The sequence below is a fragment of the Phyllosticta citriasiana genome (genome assembly GCF_038021145.1).
Source record: "Phyllosticta citriasiana strain CBS 120426 chromosome Unknown IWZ02scaffold_12, whole genome shotgun sequence".
NCBI classification, from domain to species: domain Eukaryota; kingdom Fungi; phylum Ascomycota; class Dothideomycetes; order Botryosphaeriales; family Phyllostictaceae; genus Phyllosticta; species Phyllosticta citriasiana.
Window position 1 is genome coordinate 239,159 of NW_027117289.1, and position 17,873 is coordinate 257,031.

The following is a 17,873-nucleotide window of genomic DNA, read 5'->3' on the forward strand; positions in this document are numbered from 1 at the left end:
GACGCCCAAGAGCTGGCTGGGGCGCCAGCGAATGGAAGTGACGCACGGCGGTGGCCGCGGGCTCGGCGCAAATGTAAGATCAGAATCCCCATTTTTCTTGTTTAACTTTTGGCTTTGAGGGATACTTTTGCCTCGCCATTGCTTTTTTGCCATTCTTGTCGCTATTACACGCTTTTGTATATCCTTCGTCTTTCATTCCTTGTTCATTACTTGCCGAACCCCCATTTTTTCCTTCTTGTACTGTTTTCGGTCTGTGTGAGTCGCGCCTTTCTCACTGTCTGCAATTTGCTCTTTCCTTCCCTGTCCCATTTCCTTTTATACGTCGCTCGTTGTAGCACACCCGCATCCTTTCCTTGTCCATGTTGAAGACGTTCAGTTTTTCCCTTCCTTCTCACATACATGGCTCTGTCTGTCTCTGTCTGTCGTCTGATGACAAGAAGAACAAACCTCGGAGCGCATGCTAATACATATCTCGCTGCCCGAATAGATTCGAAGGTAATTGAACAGCAACATCGGCATTATCCACAACGCAAGGAGGAGAGACTGCAGCTGTTTCGCCCCGTTTGGGCCTTTGGATGAAGATGATGGGGAGGAAAGCAAGCGGTGCTCGTGCCATTGCGCTGTTGTTGTTGTTGTTGCTGGTGCTGCTGGTGCTGCTGGACATAGAATGGAAGAGCATGACGCGGCATGGAATGGTGTGGCAGGGTGGGGTGGTCAGCACTCAAAGTTTTCTAATCGATCACATCATTCCTTCCCCTTTTCTCATTATGTCGCGCTGTCGCTTGGGCGTGGGACTACATACATATAGACGAAAGGAAGTCGCAACAGACGGTCACCGGCCGGACGGACGGAGAGACGGAGAGACGGTGGCGTCGTGTAGATAGAGATTGCTTTTTTCTTAAATCGTTCATTCAGATTGAGATTCAGATTGAATGATTGAATCGACACATTCGTTTGACGTCGTGCGGCGTGCTGCGTTGGACAGAGTGCTCGCTGGATTGGAACAATTGCTATCAGGCTGTCGGCCACAGAAGCACGATACAAGTCACTCGGCGGACGACCTGCCTGGTGGGATATTGCGTTCTGTCCAGGGGAAGGGAGGCGTTTGGCGGCAGGGGAGCGAGCATTCGTCTGCTCCCCCATTCGCTCGTTTGTTGGGTCTGGCTTCGATTTCATCAAGAAAACAAAAATCTGAAGAGAAGAGGATGAATTTGGTGAACTTTTTAGTGCGATTGAGACGTGGATTTCGCGTCTGCGGACTGGACGCTGTCCTTTTCGTTTTCGTTTTGTGAATGCTCGGCGCTGCTCTCCTCCGCCTCTGTTTTGATAAGTGATGGTGATGTAAACTGTGAGTTTGTTTAGGGTCGATTTGGCGGACAGACAGACAGACAAATAGACAGAGAAAAGAAAACGGATTGTTTCCACACGCGATAGCTCTATCAGACCTTAACGGTTTGTTTAGTTTGCGCTTCAATTTCGTTTTGCACGACACAAGCCATTCTAAAAGTGAGTGACTTGCCCAACTATTATCGCTCTACCGACCAACCCCTCTGCCTCCTTCACCAACCACTCACAATCATGTATTCATTTTCCTTCCATTTCCCTTGTCCGCCTGCCAGCCTTAGGAACATTGACTCATTGAGCAGTCTAATCCAATTCAACCCACCCCGGCCCAGTCAGTCTACGACAGAGGACATAAACGACTGACTCCACTTCGACTCCCAATTCATGCACAGTTAAAGACCGGCGGACAGACAGACAGACAGCAGGTCAGTTATCACGACTATCGCGGCGAAGCGTGGCATACTTCCCACTTCCTGCTTCCCCATAAGAAACCGAGCACGCCACTCACCCACCCACTCACTCAGCCAGCAGTCACAAACGCACGTACGCACAGTCCACCCCCACAGCAGCAGCAGCAACTGCGCGCGTAAGAGCAAGCGCAGCGGCGCCATCCATCCATCTAGGGTCTAGCCCGTCCAGTCCGGTCCAGTCCGAGACACGATGGAAGGAGCAGAGCCGGCGCGGCGCGGCGCGCGGAGCGGAACGAATGACGTGAGATGGATGGGGTGGATGGCATTCTTTGCTTTGGGGAGGAGGAATGGGAGGAAGAGGAACGGGAAGGGGAGGTGACGAGTACGTGAGACGGCTGGAATCGGATCGTCGGTGTATGACGATGATGCGGAGAAGTGGAGAAGTGATGGGAAGGATTGGGGTGGGTGGGGACTTGGGGATGGTAGGATGGGAGAGGGACCATGTGGGGGGTCTTGAGGAAGGGAGGGAAGAGTTGATGTAAATGCTGATTGACGGATGATGGAGAATGGACGAGACGGTAGGTGCATGTGTGATTTGTGAGGCGGAAAAGACAAGACAAGAAAAGGAAGAATTAGAAGGTGAGAGAGAGGGACGAGTGCGGAAGTGCAAACAGACCTGACGGCATCGGCCGAAGACAGCAGCGCGCACGGTGGAATCGTAAGAACGTACCTAGCGGAGAAAGATGGAGGGAGACCTGCCAGTCCAGTCTAGTCCGGTGCAAGACACCCACCTAACCTACCTACCTACCTACCTACCTACCTATACGTACGAGTACGAAGAAGACGAGGACAGTGCGGACACGACCCAGGCCCCGACCAGTCCTACTCAGCCCTGTTCGGACGGACGGACGGACGGAGGGAGGATTGCAGTCGGCGGCGGGATGGAATGGCTGCTAGCCAAGGGCCAAAGGGTCGAGGGACGTGTTGGTGGATGGACGGATGGCATGGATGGCGATAGGTAGGGCTGTGCTGAGCTGGTGGAGCAAGCAGAGCACAGGGAGCGATTGACGGGGGCATGTGAAAGAGGGACTAGAGATTTCCATGAGCGGCGGACTTGATCGGCCCGGGAAAGCAAGCAAGACAGCAGTCGTGATTGAAGCGTCAATGCCAGAATATTCGGTGCATGCCAATTAAAAAAGACATGGGAGTACTACCAATGTGAACTTGATGATTCAAAGCGCATAGCAGTCGCGGCGCGACACTACGCCCGAAAACCAAACACTTCGGCAGTATATCCAAAAGGTAAGCCGAGAAGCCGAGTCTACCCGTTTGCATGTCTTGTCAGGCAGCTCTTGTTTCGCCATGCAAATGTTTTGGTGGCGAAGCAGCAAAACACAAGCAGCATGGAGGGAGGTCGAGAGTTTGGTACGTGGCTTGCGTGGTGCGGTGGAAGAAAGTCGGCCAAGGGGGGCGTCGTGTTGTAGTCGGTTGGTCACGCCAGCAGGCAGGCAGGCAAGCAAGCAGTGGCAGGCATTCAAGTGCCCGACGGGCAGCAAGTGATGGCAGCGCCTCATTTGTGGCTTTGTGGCGTGTGGCGTCCTTCTAGTGGGGGCAAGTGAGACAGATATAATATGTGCTTGCAGAATGGAACCATATTGCAGTCGAAAACATCAAGGTGATTTTGGTCATGCTCCAAGCGGTGCCGAGGCAGCGTCCGCAGCAAAGATTCGGGAAACGACTGAAGAGAAAACACAACCTGGGCAAATGGACCGTACGTGGATTGTCCTGACGCCATCACACATTCTCGGGTGAAAATGTCTCAGTGTGTACTTTTCAATTTTCCTTTTCTGGCCTATCTACCTACATCCGGGATATCGTAGGATAAACTCCGTGGCCCAAGAGCGGCGAGAGAGTAGGACTCGAGTCGCGGTAGAAAATGGGGAGTCTGGAACGGTTGCAACACTGACGAAAGAAAGAGACGGGGAGGATGACTCGCAGAGACTTGACTTACCGCACCGGCTTTGCCGCAGCGCGGAATGTGGAGGTCGAGCACCGGCATGATCCGCCCAAGTACAGAGGAAGCCACCGCAATGCCCAGCGAGCAAGACTTTCATGGAGAATATTGTTCGAGGAAGATTTGGAATTGTTTCGCGAGAATCTGAATGCCGTTGTTGCAAGCGAGCTCCTCTGGAAAGCCAAAAGCCAGATGCAGGTGTCCCGAGACCGTGATCATGGTTGATCGTCCATCATTAAGTAAAGACAAAATGGAAAACTCCGACGCCTGTGGCCGTGGACCGTTCACTGGTTGTCATCCTCCTCGGGCTGGTCAAAGAGGAAATTTGCGGCGAGCTCTTCGTTCTTGTCGCACGCAAAGTATGCCTGGACAACCAGGTCGCGCTCGAAGCCGAGACGGCACAACTGTCACGGTCAGCTGGAGTTGGGTCACTGCATGTGTGGACAAGCTTACCCTATCAATGGCCTCGCTCTCCTCCTCGGTGATGCTGACAACCTGCGCGCCCGGCGGGAGAGGAGTGTCGTCATCGTGGTCCTCGCTCAACAAACTGAGGAATTGGTCGGGATGCGAGGCAATCATCTGAGCCAGCTGAGGGTTGCCTTGGCCAACCTGCTGCAAGATTGGCTCCAACATCTGGGGTTGTTGCTGGACAAGTTGACGCAGCTGCTGGAATTGCGGGTTGTTGCGGAGAAAGTCGAGGTCGCCAGCTCCAGCTCCGGCCCCAGCGGTAGCTCCACCGGTGGCCCCACCAGCTCCAGCTCCGCCTTGACCTTGGCCTGCGGCGGCCTCAAAGAGGTTGACAGGCTCGCCGGCCGTGTTGGTCGCTTGAGGCTGCTGTGGTTGTTGGGTGCCGGCGGGTGCGGCGGGAGCGGGAGATGCGCCTTGACCTTGCGAAGACTCGCGGAGAGCGCTCTCAGGAATGCCCTGCCAATCGTTAGATATGCGCCCAGTCCCATTTGTTTTGGTGAACGGACCGTCAAGAGGTATTCGACGGCGCGGTCGGGGTTGAAGTATGCTGCCCTCATGGCACGGTCAATGTCGGCACGCGGGAAACCCATGCTCTCCATGTTTGCAATCGCAGCTTCTCTCTCAGAGCCCATGGTGAGGGACGAAGGGTTGTTGAATTGACCGCCCTGGTCGCCCGAGGTCTGCGGGGCAGCAGGAGCAGGAGATGGCGTCGCGGGCGCATTGGCAGCGGTTGATCCCGACGAAGGCGCAGGTGCAGCGGGAGTAGAAGACTGGGCAGGCTCTTTGGCAGGAGTAGAGGGAGCGGCCTTGGCCGAGGACGAGGCGGGCTGCGGCTTTGGCTGGAAAGAGTAAGCGAATGCAAAGCATCGCATTGTGGGTTGTATACCTTTTGAACCATGCAGACTATGAAGCCCTTCTCCTCGATGTTGTACGATTCAACGGTCTTGTCATCCTGGAGAATCTTGCCTGCGGACAAAATCAGCCGATGGACTCCATCAAAGGCAGAAGACGCAAGGCAAACCGGAGTAGATGAGCTTCTGCTTGTCGGCTTCCCAGCCCTTTTCGGCGGCGATCTTGGCCTTGACGCTGGCGATCTGGATCATGTCAAAATCAGCCGCGGTCCAACGAGGCGCGGGGGAGGATGGAGCGCAGGATAACGAACCGTCTCGGAGGGCTCAGCCTCGATGACGAACTTTTGCTGCTTGAGGTCCTAGGCGCAAAGAGTCAGCAAGCAAGCGGGGCAGAGGGCGGGAGTGCAGCGGCGGACCTTGAAAGTGAGCTTCATATTGGCGAAGAGCGGCAGAGGACGAGGAAGAGGTGTTGATGTGTAGGCGAGCGGGGGAGAGGGCTGCCTTTTGTTGGGGCCGACGGGGAAGGTGGTGTTGGGGCGAGGTTGTGATGGCGAGGTGGGTGATGACGGAGTGGTGTTGAGGTAGGCAAGTAGGCAGGTAGGTAGGTAATTAGGCTTGGTGAACGGGTGGGTGGCGGGCCAGCGTTAACGCCGACTGGGACCCGTGGATGGAGAGGTACCGTACCGTCCAGGACTATCATGGCGCAAATTGTGGAGGTGACGCTCAAGACAACAGCGAAGATGGTCGAATGAAGCTGCGACTCTTGAGTCTGTAAATCCAAACCAAGCAAAAGCCATGTTGACGGCGTGGTGGTGAATTTAGCTGGTTAGGTAAGCCACAGCCGGGTGGGAGCAGCGCGGCGGGGCGAGATGGAGATGACGGTCTGGTGCTTAAGGCGTCCCACCCAAAGAATCTGAAGTCCTCCTCTCTGCCCATCGCTACACCACCAACCACGCTGTACCATCACCACGTCTTCATCATCGACATCGCTTCATTGCCAATGCGCAGCTGCCGTCTCGGCCCATCTCACCAATATCCTGCGGCTGTTCCACGGCCGCGGCTCTGTCCCACATGGACAGCTGGCCTGGACGAACCCCGACGGTGGTGCAGACAGGGCATGGCATGGCATGCCGTGGCATGCATGATGAGCATGGGCGCGGGCATGGGCGTGGGCGTGGACGTGGGCATGGGCATGGAAGTCGACACGACGCGATGCGATCAAAAGCCCTCTACGCTGCGTGAGAGGCGGCGTGTTTGACGTGGTGTTAGCCAGAGCCCACCGCGCTCCGTCCATCGTTTCGGCAGTCGTCTGCCATCACCACCAATTGGCCTGTACCTGCGTTGCGACCAAGGTAGCTGAAATCCTACCGTCCCTAGCCTCGCAATACGAATGTCTCTGCTGCTCTGCTCACCATGCCCAGCCAATTTCCCCGGCCCAGGCCAACCGCATCCTGTGCTGCTCATCCACAAACGGCTAAAACGGTTGCGCTCCGCAAGCCACTTGGTGCCGTGCATATGCTCCCACAACACGCTACCCTTTTTCTATTTATGATGCTCGGTCCCCACTCGTTTCTCGCCATATCTTCCATTCAGGCGCCGTCGTCCTTCGTCTTCTACCCTGCCGTTGACCGGACTGCGAGATCCAGCTGCCCGGTCCACTCCACCGCGCCACTGGCCTGTCTGCCTGCATCACGAATTCAAGAATCTGCACCCAGCCTCCTCTTGACTCTTCGGTCCTCCTCTCGCAGCTTGAGCCCTCCTTGTCACCTGAACATCATCGCTGCGTAAACAAGCACAGACTCTTGGGACTGCAGGCAATTGGCACTGACCCCAGCCTGCGGATGGACCTCCCGGTCTATATTTGAAACCACGCCCGTCAATCACCCTCACCGCCCAAGCGAATCCTCGTTTTTGCCCGTTGCGCCTTCACCTGCCAACGCTCGTCTGGCGGCCCGGTCCCGATCCCGTCCACGTCTAGACCCGCTGTGTCTACCCTTCCCCAGCAATTCTTATGTCTCGCTGCGTCTCCTGATTTCATCTCTGTCCGCCTTTTCAATCTCCAGCATCACCGCCATCTAATTCTCATTCACTCCCTCTCTTTTGCCGCACGTCATCCCCCCCCTGCGCCGCTTGATATCTGGGCTGAGTCGCGCCCCAGAGCTGGAGGCTCAAGGCGCCATGTTTGACTCTTCTCTCGAAACCCGCTCCCTGAAGCGCCCAACAACCAAGGAAGCGAGCCGCCGGGCTCTCCCTTTGCTTGGTATTCTGGCCTGCATCCTCACAGTCATCACCGCCATCTTCACCATCCTGGACGCTGCTGCTCTTTCCGAGGCCCATGTCTCCTTCACGGCCCTGGCAGCAGTAACGATAGTCCTGGACATTTTTGCCGTCTCTGCGACCTTGGCCTTTCTCATAATTGCGTGGCGAACAGAGGACTGGCAAATGACAGTCAAGAGATGGAGCGCCTCAATTGGAGTTTCTCTGTCCTTCATCAGCTGCGCCCTCACCCTGGCCACGTACATCCTCACCCAAGAAAATATCCACGCAATTGCTCCATCGGGCTCTGGCCACTGGAGAGGTCTGATGGCCACCAAGTTCACCATGTGGGCTATATCGACCTTTGCTCAAGCATGCTTTTACGGGACCGCCCTCTTTTCCAGTCCTTACCCCTCCGACTCCCAATACGCCAGGGCAAGGGCTGTCAGCGAAACCACGGAACACGGAACACGAACGCCGCCATCGCAACCCACTGCGGACTACGAGCTCTCGAAGCCCGTCTTCCGAGTAGACTCGGTCTCTGCCATGAGTTACTCCAACAGTCCGAGGAGCTCTGTTTGCAGCTCGGTGCGGGCCTCGCTACAGCAGGCGGTTCGTCCAATTACCTCACGTACAAATTTGATCGGGCGGGGCTCGTCTTCGCTGCGTGAGTCTGCGAGCTTCCAGTCGGAGCGATCGGGGCGCACAAGCGCGCAGAATGACGGCTTCGAGTCCTGGGATACGTCAACGGTGGACGAGCAAAGCCGAGAAACTGTCATGCAATCGACGATATCTCCGACCAAAGCGTTCAGTGGCACGCGACTGGATCCGATACCAGGTAGTCGGCCCGTGTCACCCGCAAACGCCCTCGACGGGCACTTCCCCATGTCTGATCCAGCCAGCATTCCGGAACTTCCGCCAACTCCAGACCTCACAGTGGCAACGCCGGCATTTTTTGGAAGTCCGCATAACAGTCGCCCAGCGACTCCCACCATTGATTCTTCAAACATACACCCGCTCTTCAGGGCCGACTCTCCTGTTCCTCCACCAGCCGTTACACCAGGCACCGTCGTTGTCGCCTCTCCACTCTCTGGGCAAGTCATCTCCCGCCCTCCAACTTCAGCCTCGCGCAGCAGGGCAAACAGCCGCAGCCGCGCCATGTCACCGTCGTCGATGGTGTCGTGGGACGCGCAAAGCCTTCACAGCAGCCGGAGCATGAGGAGTCTGCGCAGTGCGCGCAGTCCATCGCCTCCTCCCAGCCATCACACAGCAGAAAGGGAACGCGGCATGACGCCACCGATTCCCGAATTTGTCCTCGCAGAGCGACTCGATCGGGGCACCAGCCGGTCCAGCAGCCGCGAGAGACCTAGACGAAGCACCCTCAGAGTCAGCGAGGATGCTGGGCAGGAATGATTGATGTTACGAGATAGATTTTTTTGATGTTTTACTCGCAAATGTTTGTCCATCGCTGGGTAGCGGACATGAAAGATGACATGGCCTCATTTTTATATCACGTCACGGTGTTGTTGTTTTGGATCCTTTTTGATGATTCTTGGGCTGCTTTGACACGAGGTGCAACGCGAGAAGACAAAAACTTTGCTTTTGCGTTTGTTTTGGTTTCTGGGTTTCACCTTTCTATCTCCATCACTAGCAAGAGGTCCGGCAGGCGGGCTGGTCGCTCTTGGTCGATACCCCGTTTTCTTCCTATTACGGTCGTCTTGGTCTTTCTCTTTCCCCTCCTCTTCTCTTTCTTCTACCTTCCCGCCGCTGTGCTTTCAAAGCCTGGTTCTTTGTGCGCAGAGACGTCATTGGCACGCCTCTTATCGAGAGAGGCCTTTTTCAGGGGTTGACGGTGGCTTGCGCACTCCTTTTTGATCATGATGCCCTCCCTCCTTTGAAACAAACCCACACACCTGCGGCTGCGGCAGCATCGACACACGCATGACGAGAAACAGAAGCAAAGAAACAAGGCAAACGCGAACGAGTAATGCTTGTACGCATGTGTATGTTTACCTATGGATCTACGACGCAGTCTACACTGGCGCGAGCGGGTTGCATTCCGCGTTCATGTTGCTTTGGATGCATTGCACTGGATTGGACAGGTATCATTGACAAAGCTAATACATTGATGCATCCGATGATGTATGACATTGAACTTAAATATCTTGTCGCTCTCGTTTTTCCAATTGCAGAGTTTGGGCTGGCTGACTTGTCTGCTCAGACAAGTTCACTTCTAATTTGTTTGCCTGTCAAAGAACAGAAAGAGTAAGAATTGACAAAAGAAAGCAGGTGAAGGAAGGGAAAAGAAAACATGGGAGAGAGAGAGAGAGAGAGAGAAAAAAGAAAGGAGAGAAAAATTTATTAAACCCTGATGCTGGCCCTGCAGCGGCACGCGAACACGCGACTAGACTACAGAGTTTAGATGTGCATGCTGCACTGCTGCCGTTGCTGCCGCTGCCGCTGCCGCTGCCGCTGCTCTGTCAGACCTATCACGACGATGCATCGGTGGCGTCGGGTGTTTATGCGCAGGTGCATCTCGCAGTCAGTCAATCAGTAAGTGATGGATGGGTTGATGTGGGCAGCCTCGTCGAACAGCAGAGCGGATTGCCGCTTTGGGATGGTATGCGAAAAGCTTGCTCGCTCAATCGACCGAGTGCAGCAACCATCATGAGTCGAGTCGCGTCGACAGTCGGTGTTTTTTTTTTTTTTTTTTTTTTTTTTCTGTTCAGTAACTGTATAGCAAAAGTAGACGAATGGAGAGGATGTTTTTTCCATGACATTGGCAGGGGGGCGGACCGTTGCTTCACGTCGGAACGGAGCCATGGGAGACAGAGGCAGAGAGCATCGAAGGTTAGCGTGGCGGGCGGCGAAGATGGAATGGGAGCGATTAGCGAGATGGACCGGATGGTGCCATTGGTCTGATGTGGCGCAGGCACGCCGCCGGCCCAGTGGCATGGTCGATGATTTTATGCGCCGTGTGTCAATCTTCTCTATGGTGTCTTGGTTTCGTGCGACGGATCAAAAATTCATTGACGACCACGGCAAGGAATATATCAAGTCATGGCGGGCTGGTGTTGAGCATGCCAGCGACAGGGAGTGGGCGTTGATCCCTTGCAAGGCGGACGGGCGGGCGGTTGGTGCGTCAGCGTCGGCCAAGTCGGGCCAGACTGGTGGATCCAGGCTTCGGCGCAGCGACAGCAGGCAAAAGGAGGCCATGTCGGGGCACAGGGAGAGGCCGTGATGATTGTTTTGCAGTTGCTTTCATCCAAGTCTCCTTTTCCCGCGGCGACGATTTGGGAAAAAACGACTTGACCAAGCGCGGCTAAACCCAAAGCGGCTTAGCGGATTCTCACCAAACGCAGAGGACCTGGCATCTGCTTCTGCTTGCTCCGTCTGGTCTGCTGTTGGTTGTGAGCGCTGCACTGGTCTCGACGGGAGTGAATAGAACAACACCCATCGCCAGCCCTGTCGCCGCCTCTGTTCGACCTCTTCTCCGTCCGCTGCTTGTCTTGTTCTCTTCTCCAGAGCCCCCCCGTTCCAACTCTTGTCTGCCTCGTTGCCCGCCGTCCCTTGACCTCCACAGTCGAGCATTTTGACCATCTCTCCCGCAAACCCTTTCATCAACACCGCGCCCAACTGACAACCCCCGCCCTCCCAAAGCCAACGTCTTGCTGCATGTCTTTGATCCGACCGGCTCGCTTTTCTGTAAGTCTGGCCCCGGCCTTTCATCCACCTCTGCCTGCCACGCTGACCACCGCACCACTGCTCAATTCCCATCCGCTGACACTGTCCAGTCCTTGACTTGTTGCCAGTGCGAGCCTCGCATTGCCATGTGCCACTAACCACCTCTTTGCTTCCATCCGAGTGCTCAGTCGCTCTATATCGCCTGCCCGGCTGCAATCTTCGGATTCTGTCCCGCCAGCGCATCCTGCCTGTTGACTCCTGTCGGTCCACCCAGACTACAGTAGTACATCATTCCTGCACTTGGCTCCCTCGAGACTTGTCATTTACTATCCATCTTCTCCTCATTTTTCATCATGTAAGTTTCCGACTCGCTCCCGTCGCATCGGATCCATGGTCACGAGCCTTACAAAGCCAAGTACCAACACCAACTCCAGCATGAAGCGCAGGCGCGGCAGCTCAAAGTCGGCATCGAGGAGCCCTGAACTCTCTCGCCAAGGTAAACTCGCGCCCACCACCCGACCATTGCATTGTCCGTGAGAATTTCCCACTGACAGATCCCTCCTCGGCCAGCCACAACATGGCCGGAAACCCGGCTGCGCAGGCCCAGTACGCGAGGCGCTAGCCTAACACCATCAAAGCCAACCAGACGTCACCCAACGGAAGCGCTGCATATGACTACTCGACGCGCTGCCAATAGTAATGCATCAGTTGCTACTGATTCTGCTGCCAATTCCGAGGCCAGTGGAAGCCGTCGCAGTTCTCTCAACGAAGACCAGTCGCCGCAGCTTGCGGCCGCTGACGCCCAGTCTCATCCCGGCTGCCAAAATGCTCCAAACGGAAATCAAGACGCCGAATCCGTCGACTTGGATCATGTCAAAAAGACGGATTCTGTCTTGAAGAGCGCCGAACCTGACGTGCCAGAGGCACCGTCGGCCTCGTCCCAGTCGGATCCGCATGATCTCGAGTCCAAGCCGTCGCGCTCACCTGAACTCACCAAGTCTGCAAAAAGAAAACGCGCGTCACTTTTAACCGAAATCTCTGAGGAGCCTCGCATCAATGGCGTGACCAATGGAATTTCTAATAGAGAGCAGTCGCAATCGAATCCCGATGCTGTCACTGAAGTCACCCGAGATCCAGAATTGCCACCGCGCAAGCGCCAGTATCGAGGCCGAGGAAGAGGCCGTGGCGGTCGCCAACCTCGCATCGGCTCAACCCATTCTAGCTTCGCAGCTCAGACGGACGCTGCATCCACGCCTGCATCCACTACTGCTCCCGACAGGGATGCAGTTGATCATGCGTCAGAAGATGCTCAGGCAGAAAGCGAGCGTCCGGCCAAACAGCCCAAGCGTCTGCCCGGAAGACGAAGAGCACCGAATTCGAATCCGAGCATCGAGGCAGATTTGCGTCGTCAGTTACAGTTGAAGACGGCGTATCGCGCCGTGGTTAAAGTCTTGAAGCCAATCTTGGCCGAGCTTGCCGATCGCTCAATCAACGACGTCGAGGATGATCCGACCGCACACGAGGAAAGCTTGCACTTTGAATCGGTGCAGGCTGATCTCGACAAAACGCTCGCGGACCGTATCGCTTACTTGGATCGCAAGAAACAAATTGAAAAAACCTACGTCGAGAGCCGCTACAGTAACGACTGCGACGTTGTGCGGACTGAGTTCCAGGTAAGCTTAATTCTTGATTCATGCAATAAGTCTAATCGACTTGGAACAGGACGTCTTCCTCAACCTGCAAGAGGATTACTTTATGCGATATCAACACACTTTGCTGGCCATCGCCCGGGCCGCTGACCTTGAAGCGCAAGATGGCTATGGTTCCGAAGACGAGGTATGTCGAATGCGCCGTGTTCTTGCTCGGTGCTCATTGTTGAACAGGATGGTCTTGTGCCTCGACGACGCGGGATGCAGTACAAGTGGAGGCCCACTGGCTTTCTCGACCCCAGGTCAGACTCCCGTAGCCGGTTCTTCCTCGAGACGCAAAAGCTTTGGGGCAAAGACCAACTTCGAAAGAAGCTCGCAAAAGAACGAGCCGAATTCCTGCAAGACAACCGAGAGGAGTTCCAGGACGACGATGCCGCCATCAACTCCCGCGAAGGCTTTGCGACTTATGATCCCGAACAACGCGAGCAGGCGCTCGCTGTATTCAACGCGGCGACTCTGGCGCATGCGGCTCAGGCTGTCGAGGAACCCGAATTGTTCCAGAAGCTTGAACCACTTCCGAATAACGAGGCAACCAGTTTAATGATGCTAGCAGATGCCATTGAAAACATCAGCAGCATGCCTGTTGCGGTTGCGGAGATTCAGCCTTCGGTCTCAGGACGGGATACTCCTGTTGTTGAGCAGGTTCCCCCGAGAGCCACAGCCACTCCTGTTTCCAGTAGAGGCCGCAGGAAACGTGGTCCGTCGGCCAAATCAACACCTCGACATCGTGGTGGCTCTGCCAGGTCGACTCCTTTACCGCAAGGCCATGAAGATGCGCTCGATGCGACGGCTTCGACAACGTCCCGGGCTATGTCTTTGGATACGGACATCCCGGGACCAAGTCCTGGGAAGCCCTCGCAGTCGGCATCGGCAGAGCCAACGGAGCCTGATCCAGCGCCTTCAGAAACCATGGAAACTGAGCAGCCACTCCCCGCAATGGAAGAGGAGCTGCCCGTATTTCGACCGGAGAGAGAGTGTGCACCGCGCTCTGAGCCGCCGCCTCGACAGCAAAGTGTTCCAAACAGGATCACTGATATTTTGAACAAGGCTGACGATGTGGGACACTCGCACACTGCCTCGACCTCGTCGATCGCCACGTCCAGTCCTGGTGCCCTGCCTCCAGTCGTTCTTCAGCCGCTGAATACTTCAACGCCTGTTCAAGAGTCTGCTCCGTCGAGTGTGCTTGCAGCAAGATCCCAGACCGCAACATCCCGGGCAGAAACGCCTCTTGAAAGGGTTTTGGATCCAGCTCTCACTTCCGAAGCCTCTGCCTCGGAACGCCCAGCGACCAGCTTGCCCGCCGGCGAGCCGCAAAAGCCGACACACAAGCTGTCTTTCTGGGATGCCCTGGCGATGGACAACAAACGCAACACCAGGCCAGCCAGCCCTCCAAACACACATCGCACACCTCTGGCTCGAGTTCGGCAGAGCTGGCCCCAGGTCCTCAACACATCGAGCTCGGCCCGCAAGTCCGCGGAACCAAGCAACGGTGCATTCGCGGGTACAGATGCAAGCAATGTGGACAAGTCTTTGGAGCGTGCATCCCAGCCTTCAGTTGAAAGATCTTTGGATGGGCAGGAGCGCATCATCGAGAGAATCACGGGCTCTGCTGAACGATCGATAGAAGATTATCCTCCGCGCTCCGATCGCGTCGTGGACAGGCCCGATATGGCGCCTCCGATTCCAAGAAACTCGGTGTCGAATGAAGCTGGATCGCGGAGGTCATCAGGCACTGGCAGCGTCTTATCGCAAGCACAATCCACCGGCCATCCTTTGAATCAACGCTCGCCCATCGAGGCACCCACGAAACGATCAAACTCTCGGGAGATGCCAGCGGGTCTTGAGCAGAGACAAAATCGTTGGCGAGCTGCGGTGCCCGCGCAACATGGACCGAATCCCCCGTTCCGCCCAAATTCGAATCAACCCCAGAACGCGTTCCTCAAGCATCAAGGATGGACGACTGAGTCACAAGCGCGGCATCCAGCAGCTTCCGCAACGCCGCCGCAGCAGCCTCAGCCTCCACCGTTCCCGGGATATGCGACACCGTACGACCCGCGGCTCTACCCGCCGATGAACTACCCGCCGCCGCCTCCGCCGCCCGGGCCTTATCAAGCTCAGCAGCCGCAGACCAACCCGTTCCTGGCTGCTGTGCCACAGCCGCAGGGACACATTCTCCCCCCGTTTCCGTGTCCCTCTGAGCGCCCGCCGCCCTACCAATCAATCTACACCATGCAGCCCCAGTCCTACGGCTATCCATACCCAGGCTACGGGCCTCCTCCGCCAGGCCAGCCGGGTCCGATGCCGCCTGGTGCCATGCCTCATGGACAGGTCCCGCCGCCTCCCCCTGGTCCCTTTGGCCAGCAGTACGGCGGGCCGCCAATACTGCCCGCAACCACGGATCGCCGTCACAGTGCTGGTCCGGGGCAGGCGCCTGCTCCAGGGACTCCTGGTCCTTATCCAGGGTCTCCGCCGCAAGCCACACATCCGCCTGCGTTCCAACAGCAGCAGCAGCAGCAGCAGCAGCAGCAGCACGGTCAGTACGGCAACGGGATGAGCGGGAGTGAAAGACGCGGGCCTGGTGGCGGCGGCTCTCACAAAAAGAAATATAGGCATAGTACTGCGGGGACAGAGTTTCGGCAGTATTTGCCAAAGGGGAGTGGTTCGGGACGTTGAGACTGTTAGTTGAATTGGAAGATGACGGATTTTGGAGCAATGGTCAATTTTGTTGTCTAATGCATTCGCATGGTGGTAGTGATGCGGGTGTGAAAAGCTAGGTTTATCGTGCTCGCCTTGAAATGGTGGCAGACATAACACACATTTCGGATTGTTTCGTTTTCGGTGGGCGGGACATTGATTGCATTGAACGGGCGTTGATTTGTTAGTCAAAGTGGCACACACTGCGCATGGGAAACAAGGCTGCATGCATGTATCTGTCTCTTGTTGTTGTTCCCTTTGTGTGTGGGCTGAGTGTAATTGGGAACATTGTGCCTTCTTGGTAGGGTAGCATTGCGTATATGCCACGCTGCATCAAGACTTGCCTGTTTGGGATGGACGTGGCGGTGCAGATTGAGTCATGATTGCTGCTGCGGTCGTGGAAGAGCCTCAGGAACCACAACGAAAAGATGGGCACTGTACACGAGGCGAGTCGAGACAGCGAGATGGCTGCGAAATCTGATTCACTCTGGAGATGAAGAAGAATGAGTCACTGCTGATGGCTGCTGACGGCGTCTGTGGTGGACAAAGTGGTCCAGCCTCCTGCAAGCTTCTCCGTCGGGGCTACCCCGGCAAACCTTTCAGTGCTTTTGCCTTGGGTCGTAGGTCATAAAACCTTCACCTCGCCTGCCCATCGCCGCTCACCATCACACTGCTCCCACCGCCCTCACTACACAGCTCGCGCCTTTCTCGAACCGAAAACTCAGCCCTCCATCCCGCCAGCATAACCTCCTTAGTATCTACCAACTCCCAGACGACCATCATGGCGGTCCGCGCCCAGTTCGAGAATTCAAATGAGTGCGTCAATGCCCCACCACGACTACTCTTCTCCCTCCACCCAGCACAGCGGCTGTAGCACAAGGACCCAGCCCAGCAGTCATACGCTGCCACAGCTGGACCTCTGCGCATCAGCCTCGCCGTGACAGAATGCTCCCCGTCGTCGCAAACCGAAGAAACAAAACAAAATCAGTTCTAACACGAGGGTCCCCGCGCCCACCTAACACTACAGAGTCGGCGTCTTCTCCACCCTGACCAACTCGTACGCCCTCGTCGCGCTCGGCGCCTCCGAAAACTTCTACTCTGTCTTCGAAGCCGAGCTGCAAGACGTCGTTCCAATCTGCCACGCGACCATTGCCGGCACGCGCATCGTGGGCCGACTGACGGCCGGCAACCGCAAGGGCCTGCTCGTCCCGACCAGCACCACCGACCAGGAGCTGCAGCACCTGCGCAACTCGATCCCGGACGAGGTCAGAATCCAGCGCATCGAGGAGAGGCTGAGTGCCTTGGGCAACGTCATTTGCTGCAACGACCATGTTGCGCTCGTGCATCCGGACATTGAGAGGGAGACGGAAGAGATGTAGGTCCCTTATCTTAATTTCCACTCGTGCTTTTAGAGATCGACATTGTCAGCTGCTCTTGATCCCTCTGCCTAGTTGCTTCTTTCCAGGCCAAGTCTGCGCAAGAACCCATCGATTGGGCAGCGTGTGGCGAAACTTGCGGGACGGGAAAGATGCCAGGGAAAATTGTCTCGCGGTTCTTTCAACGGCGCAGAGCAGCACAGACGGCTTTTACTGACCCTCTCGCAACAGTATCGCAGACGTACTCGGCGTCGAAGTCTTTCGCCAAACCATTGCGGACAATGTGCTGGTCGGCTCGTACATGTCGCTTAGCAACCAGGGCGGCATCGTGCACCCCAAGACCTCGATTCAGGATCAGGACGAGCTGTCTAGCTTGCTCCAAGTACCCCTCGTTGCCGGTAGCGTCAACAGAGGCTCGCCAGTCGTTGGCGCCGGCATGGTCGTCAACGACTGGATGGCAGTGACGGGTGGGTCCCCGGCGACACGAAAGCTACATTCCACACCGTATTCAAAATACTAACGCCTGTTCAGGTCTCGACACCACGGCAACAGAGCTTTCCGTCATCGAGTCCGTCTTCCGTCTGGGCGAGGGCATGGGCCCCAGCGCCATCAACACGACGAACAAGGAGACGATGGTGGAGTCCTTCTACTAAACGCCTTTTTCGATTCCCCCCTCTCTTTGATACCCATCTATCGTCTGGAGTGCACGAAAATAAGGCCCTGGTGCAGAGTCTACACGAAGTGAACTTGGTACGGTCGTCCAGTCGTGCCACGTCGGAGGGCGGAAAGAAGCCGGATGAATCGAAATACGGAGATGTCCCCCGTTCGTACGCACGTGCGTGCGCGATTCGTTGCGCATGGAAGAGCGTATCCCCCGCCACAGTAGTGCGCGTCGGACCACTTGCAAGTCGGATTTTCCTACAAAGCCGCTGGCATTGGGTTGCCATACTTTTTTTTTTTTTTTTTTTTCCCCAAAAGGCGTTCAGAGACGGATTGGAGCAGCGGCGGCGGCGGGCTGGGCTGGGCTCGGTTCGCTGGGATGGATTCTTGGATCATAGTCATCTCTG

The 17,873-nt window shown here is 56.1% G+C and overlaps 4 protein-coding genes across 4 annotated transcripts; 3 read left to right on the forward strand and 1 right to left on the reverse strand.

Annotated features, from left to right (window-relative positions):
- Positions 1 to 4,022: 4,022 nt before the first annotated feature.
- On the reverse strand, positions 4,023 to 5,799 carry IWZ02DRAFT_55872 (XPC-binding domain-containing protein). The gene is made up of 7 exons (XM_066770893.1): positions 5,504 to 5,799; positions 5,399 to 5,446; positions 5,258 to 5,330; positions 5,123 to 5,202; positions 4,743 to 5,075; positions 4,222 to 4,692; positions 4,023 to 4,172 (listed from the first exon to the last, which is right to left on the reverse strand). The coding sequence occupies exons 1-7, from the start codon at positions 5,519 to 5,521 to the stop codon at positions 4,053 to 4,055; spliced, it is 1,143 nt and encodes a 380-aa protein (XP_066619923.1). The 5' UTR covers positions 5,522 to 5,799; the 3' UTR covers positions 4,023 to 4,052.
- Positions 5,800 to 6,231: 432 nt separating this feature from the next.
- Positions 6,232 to 8,756, forward strand: IWZ02DRAFT_492980 (uncharacterized protein; the record flags this gene model as incomplete). Its single annotated transcript, XM_066769892.1, has 2 exons — positions 6,232 to 6,325; positions 7,246 to 8,756. The coding sequence occupies 2 exons, from the start codon at positions 6,232 to 6,234 to the stop codon at positions 8,754 to 8,756; spliced, it is 1,605 nt and encodes a 534-aa protein (XP_066619924.1).
- Positions 8,757 to 11,604: 2,848 nt separating this feature from the next.
- Positions 11,605 to 15,409, forward strand: IWZ02DRAFT_435557 (uncharacterized protein; the record flags this gene model as incomplete). The annotated part of the gene is made up of 4 exons (XM_066766451.1): positions 11,605 to 11,633; positions 11,674 to 12,700; positions 12,750 to 12,863; positions 12,911 to 15,409. The coding sequence occupies 4 exons, from the start codon at positions 11,605 to 11,607 to the stop codon at positions 15,407 to 15,409; spliced, it is 3,669 nt and encodes a 1,222-aa protein (XP_066619925.1).
- A 572-nt stretch (positions 15,410 to 15,981) lies between these two features.
- Positions 15,982 to 17,751, forward strand: IWZ02DRAFT_458986 (eukaryotic translation initiation factor 6). The gene is made up of 4 exons (XM_066768052.1): positions 15,982 to 16,246; positions 16,458 to 16,805; positions 17,038 to 17,273; positions 17,338 to 17,751. The coding sequence occupies exons 1-4, from the start codon at positions 16,212 to 16,214 to the stop codon at positions 17,457 to 17,459; spliced, it is 741 nt and encodes a 246-aa protein (XP_066619926.1). The 5' UTR covers positions 15,982 to 16,211; the 3' UTR covers positions 17,460 to 17,751.
- Positions 17,752 to 17,873: the final 122 nt, after the last annotated feature.

Bases quoted from the DNA above. Each gene is read 5' to 3' on its own strand.
- IWZ02DRAFT_55872 (XM_066770893.1), bottom strand. The intron at 5,331-5,398 runs GTTCGTTATCCT...GACATGATCCAG, and splicing joins AGGCTGAGCCCTCCGAGACG to ATCGCCAGCGTCAAGGCCAA. The intron at 5,076-5,122 runs GTATACAACCCA...TACTCTTTCCAG, and splicing joins TAGTCTGCATGGTTCAAAAG to CCAAAGCCGCAGCCCGCCTC.
- IWZ02DRAFT_458986 (XM_066768052.1), top strand. From the start codon at position 16,212: ATGGCGGTCCGCGCCCAGTTCGAGAATTCAAATGA. The intron at 16,247-16,457 runs GTGCGTCAATGC...CTAACACTACAG, and splicing joins CAGTTCGAGAATTCAAATGA to AGTCGGCGTCTTCTCCACCC. The intron at 17,274-17,337 runs GTGGGTCCCCGG...ACGCCTGTTCAG, and splicing joins CGACTGGATGGCAGTGACGG to GTCTCGACACCACGGCAACA.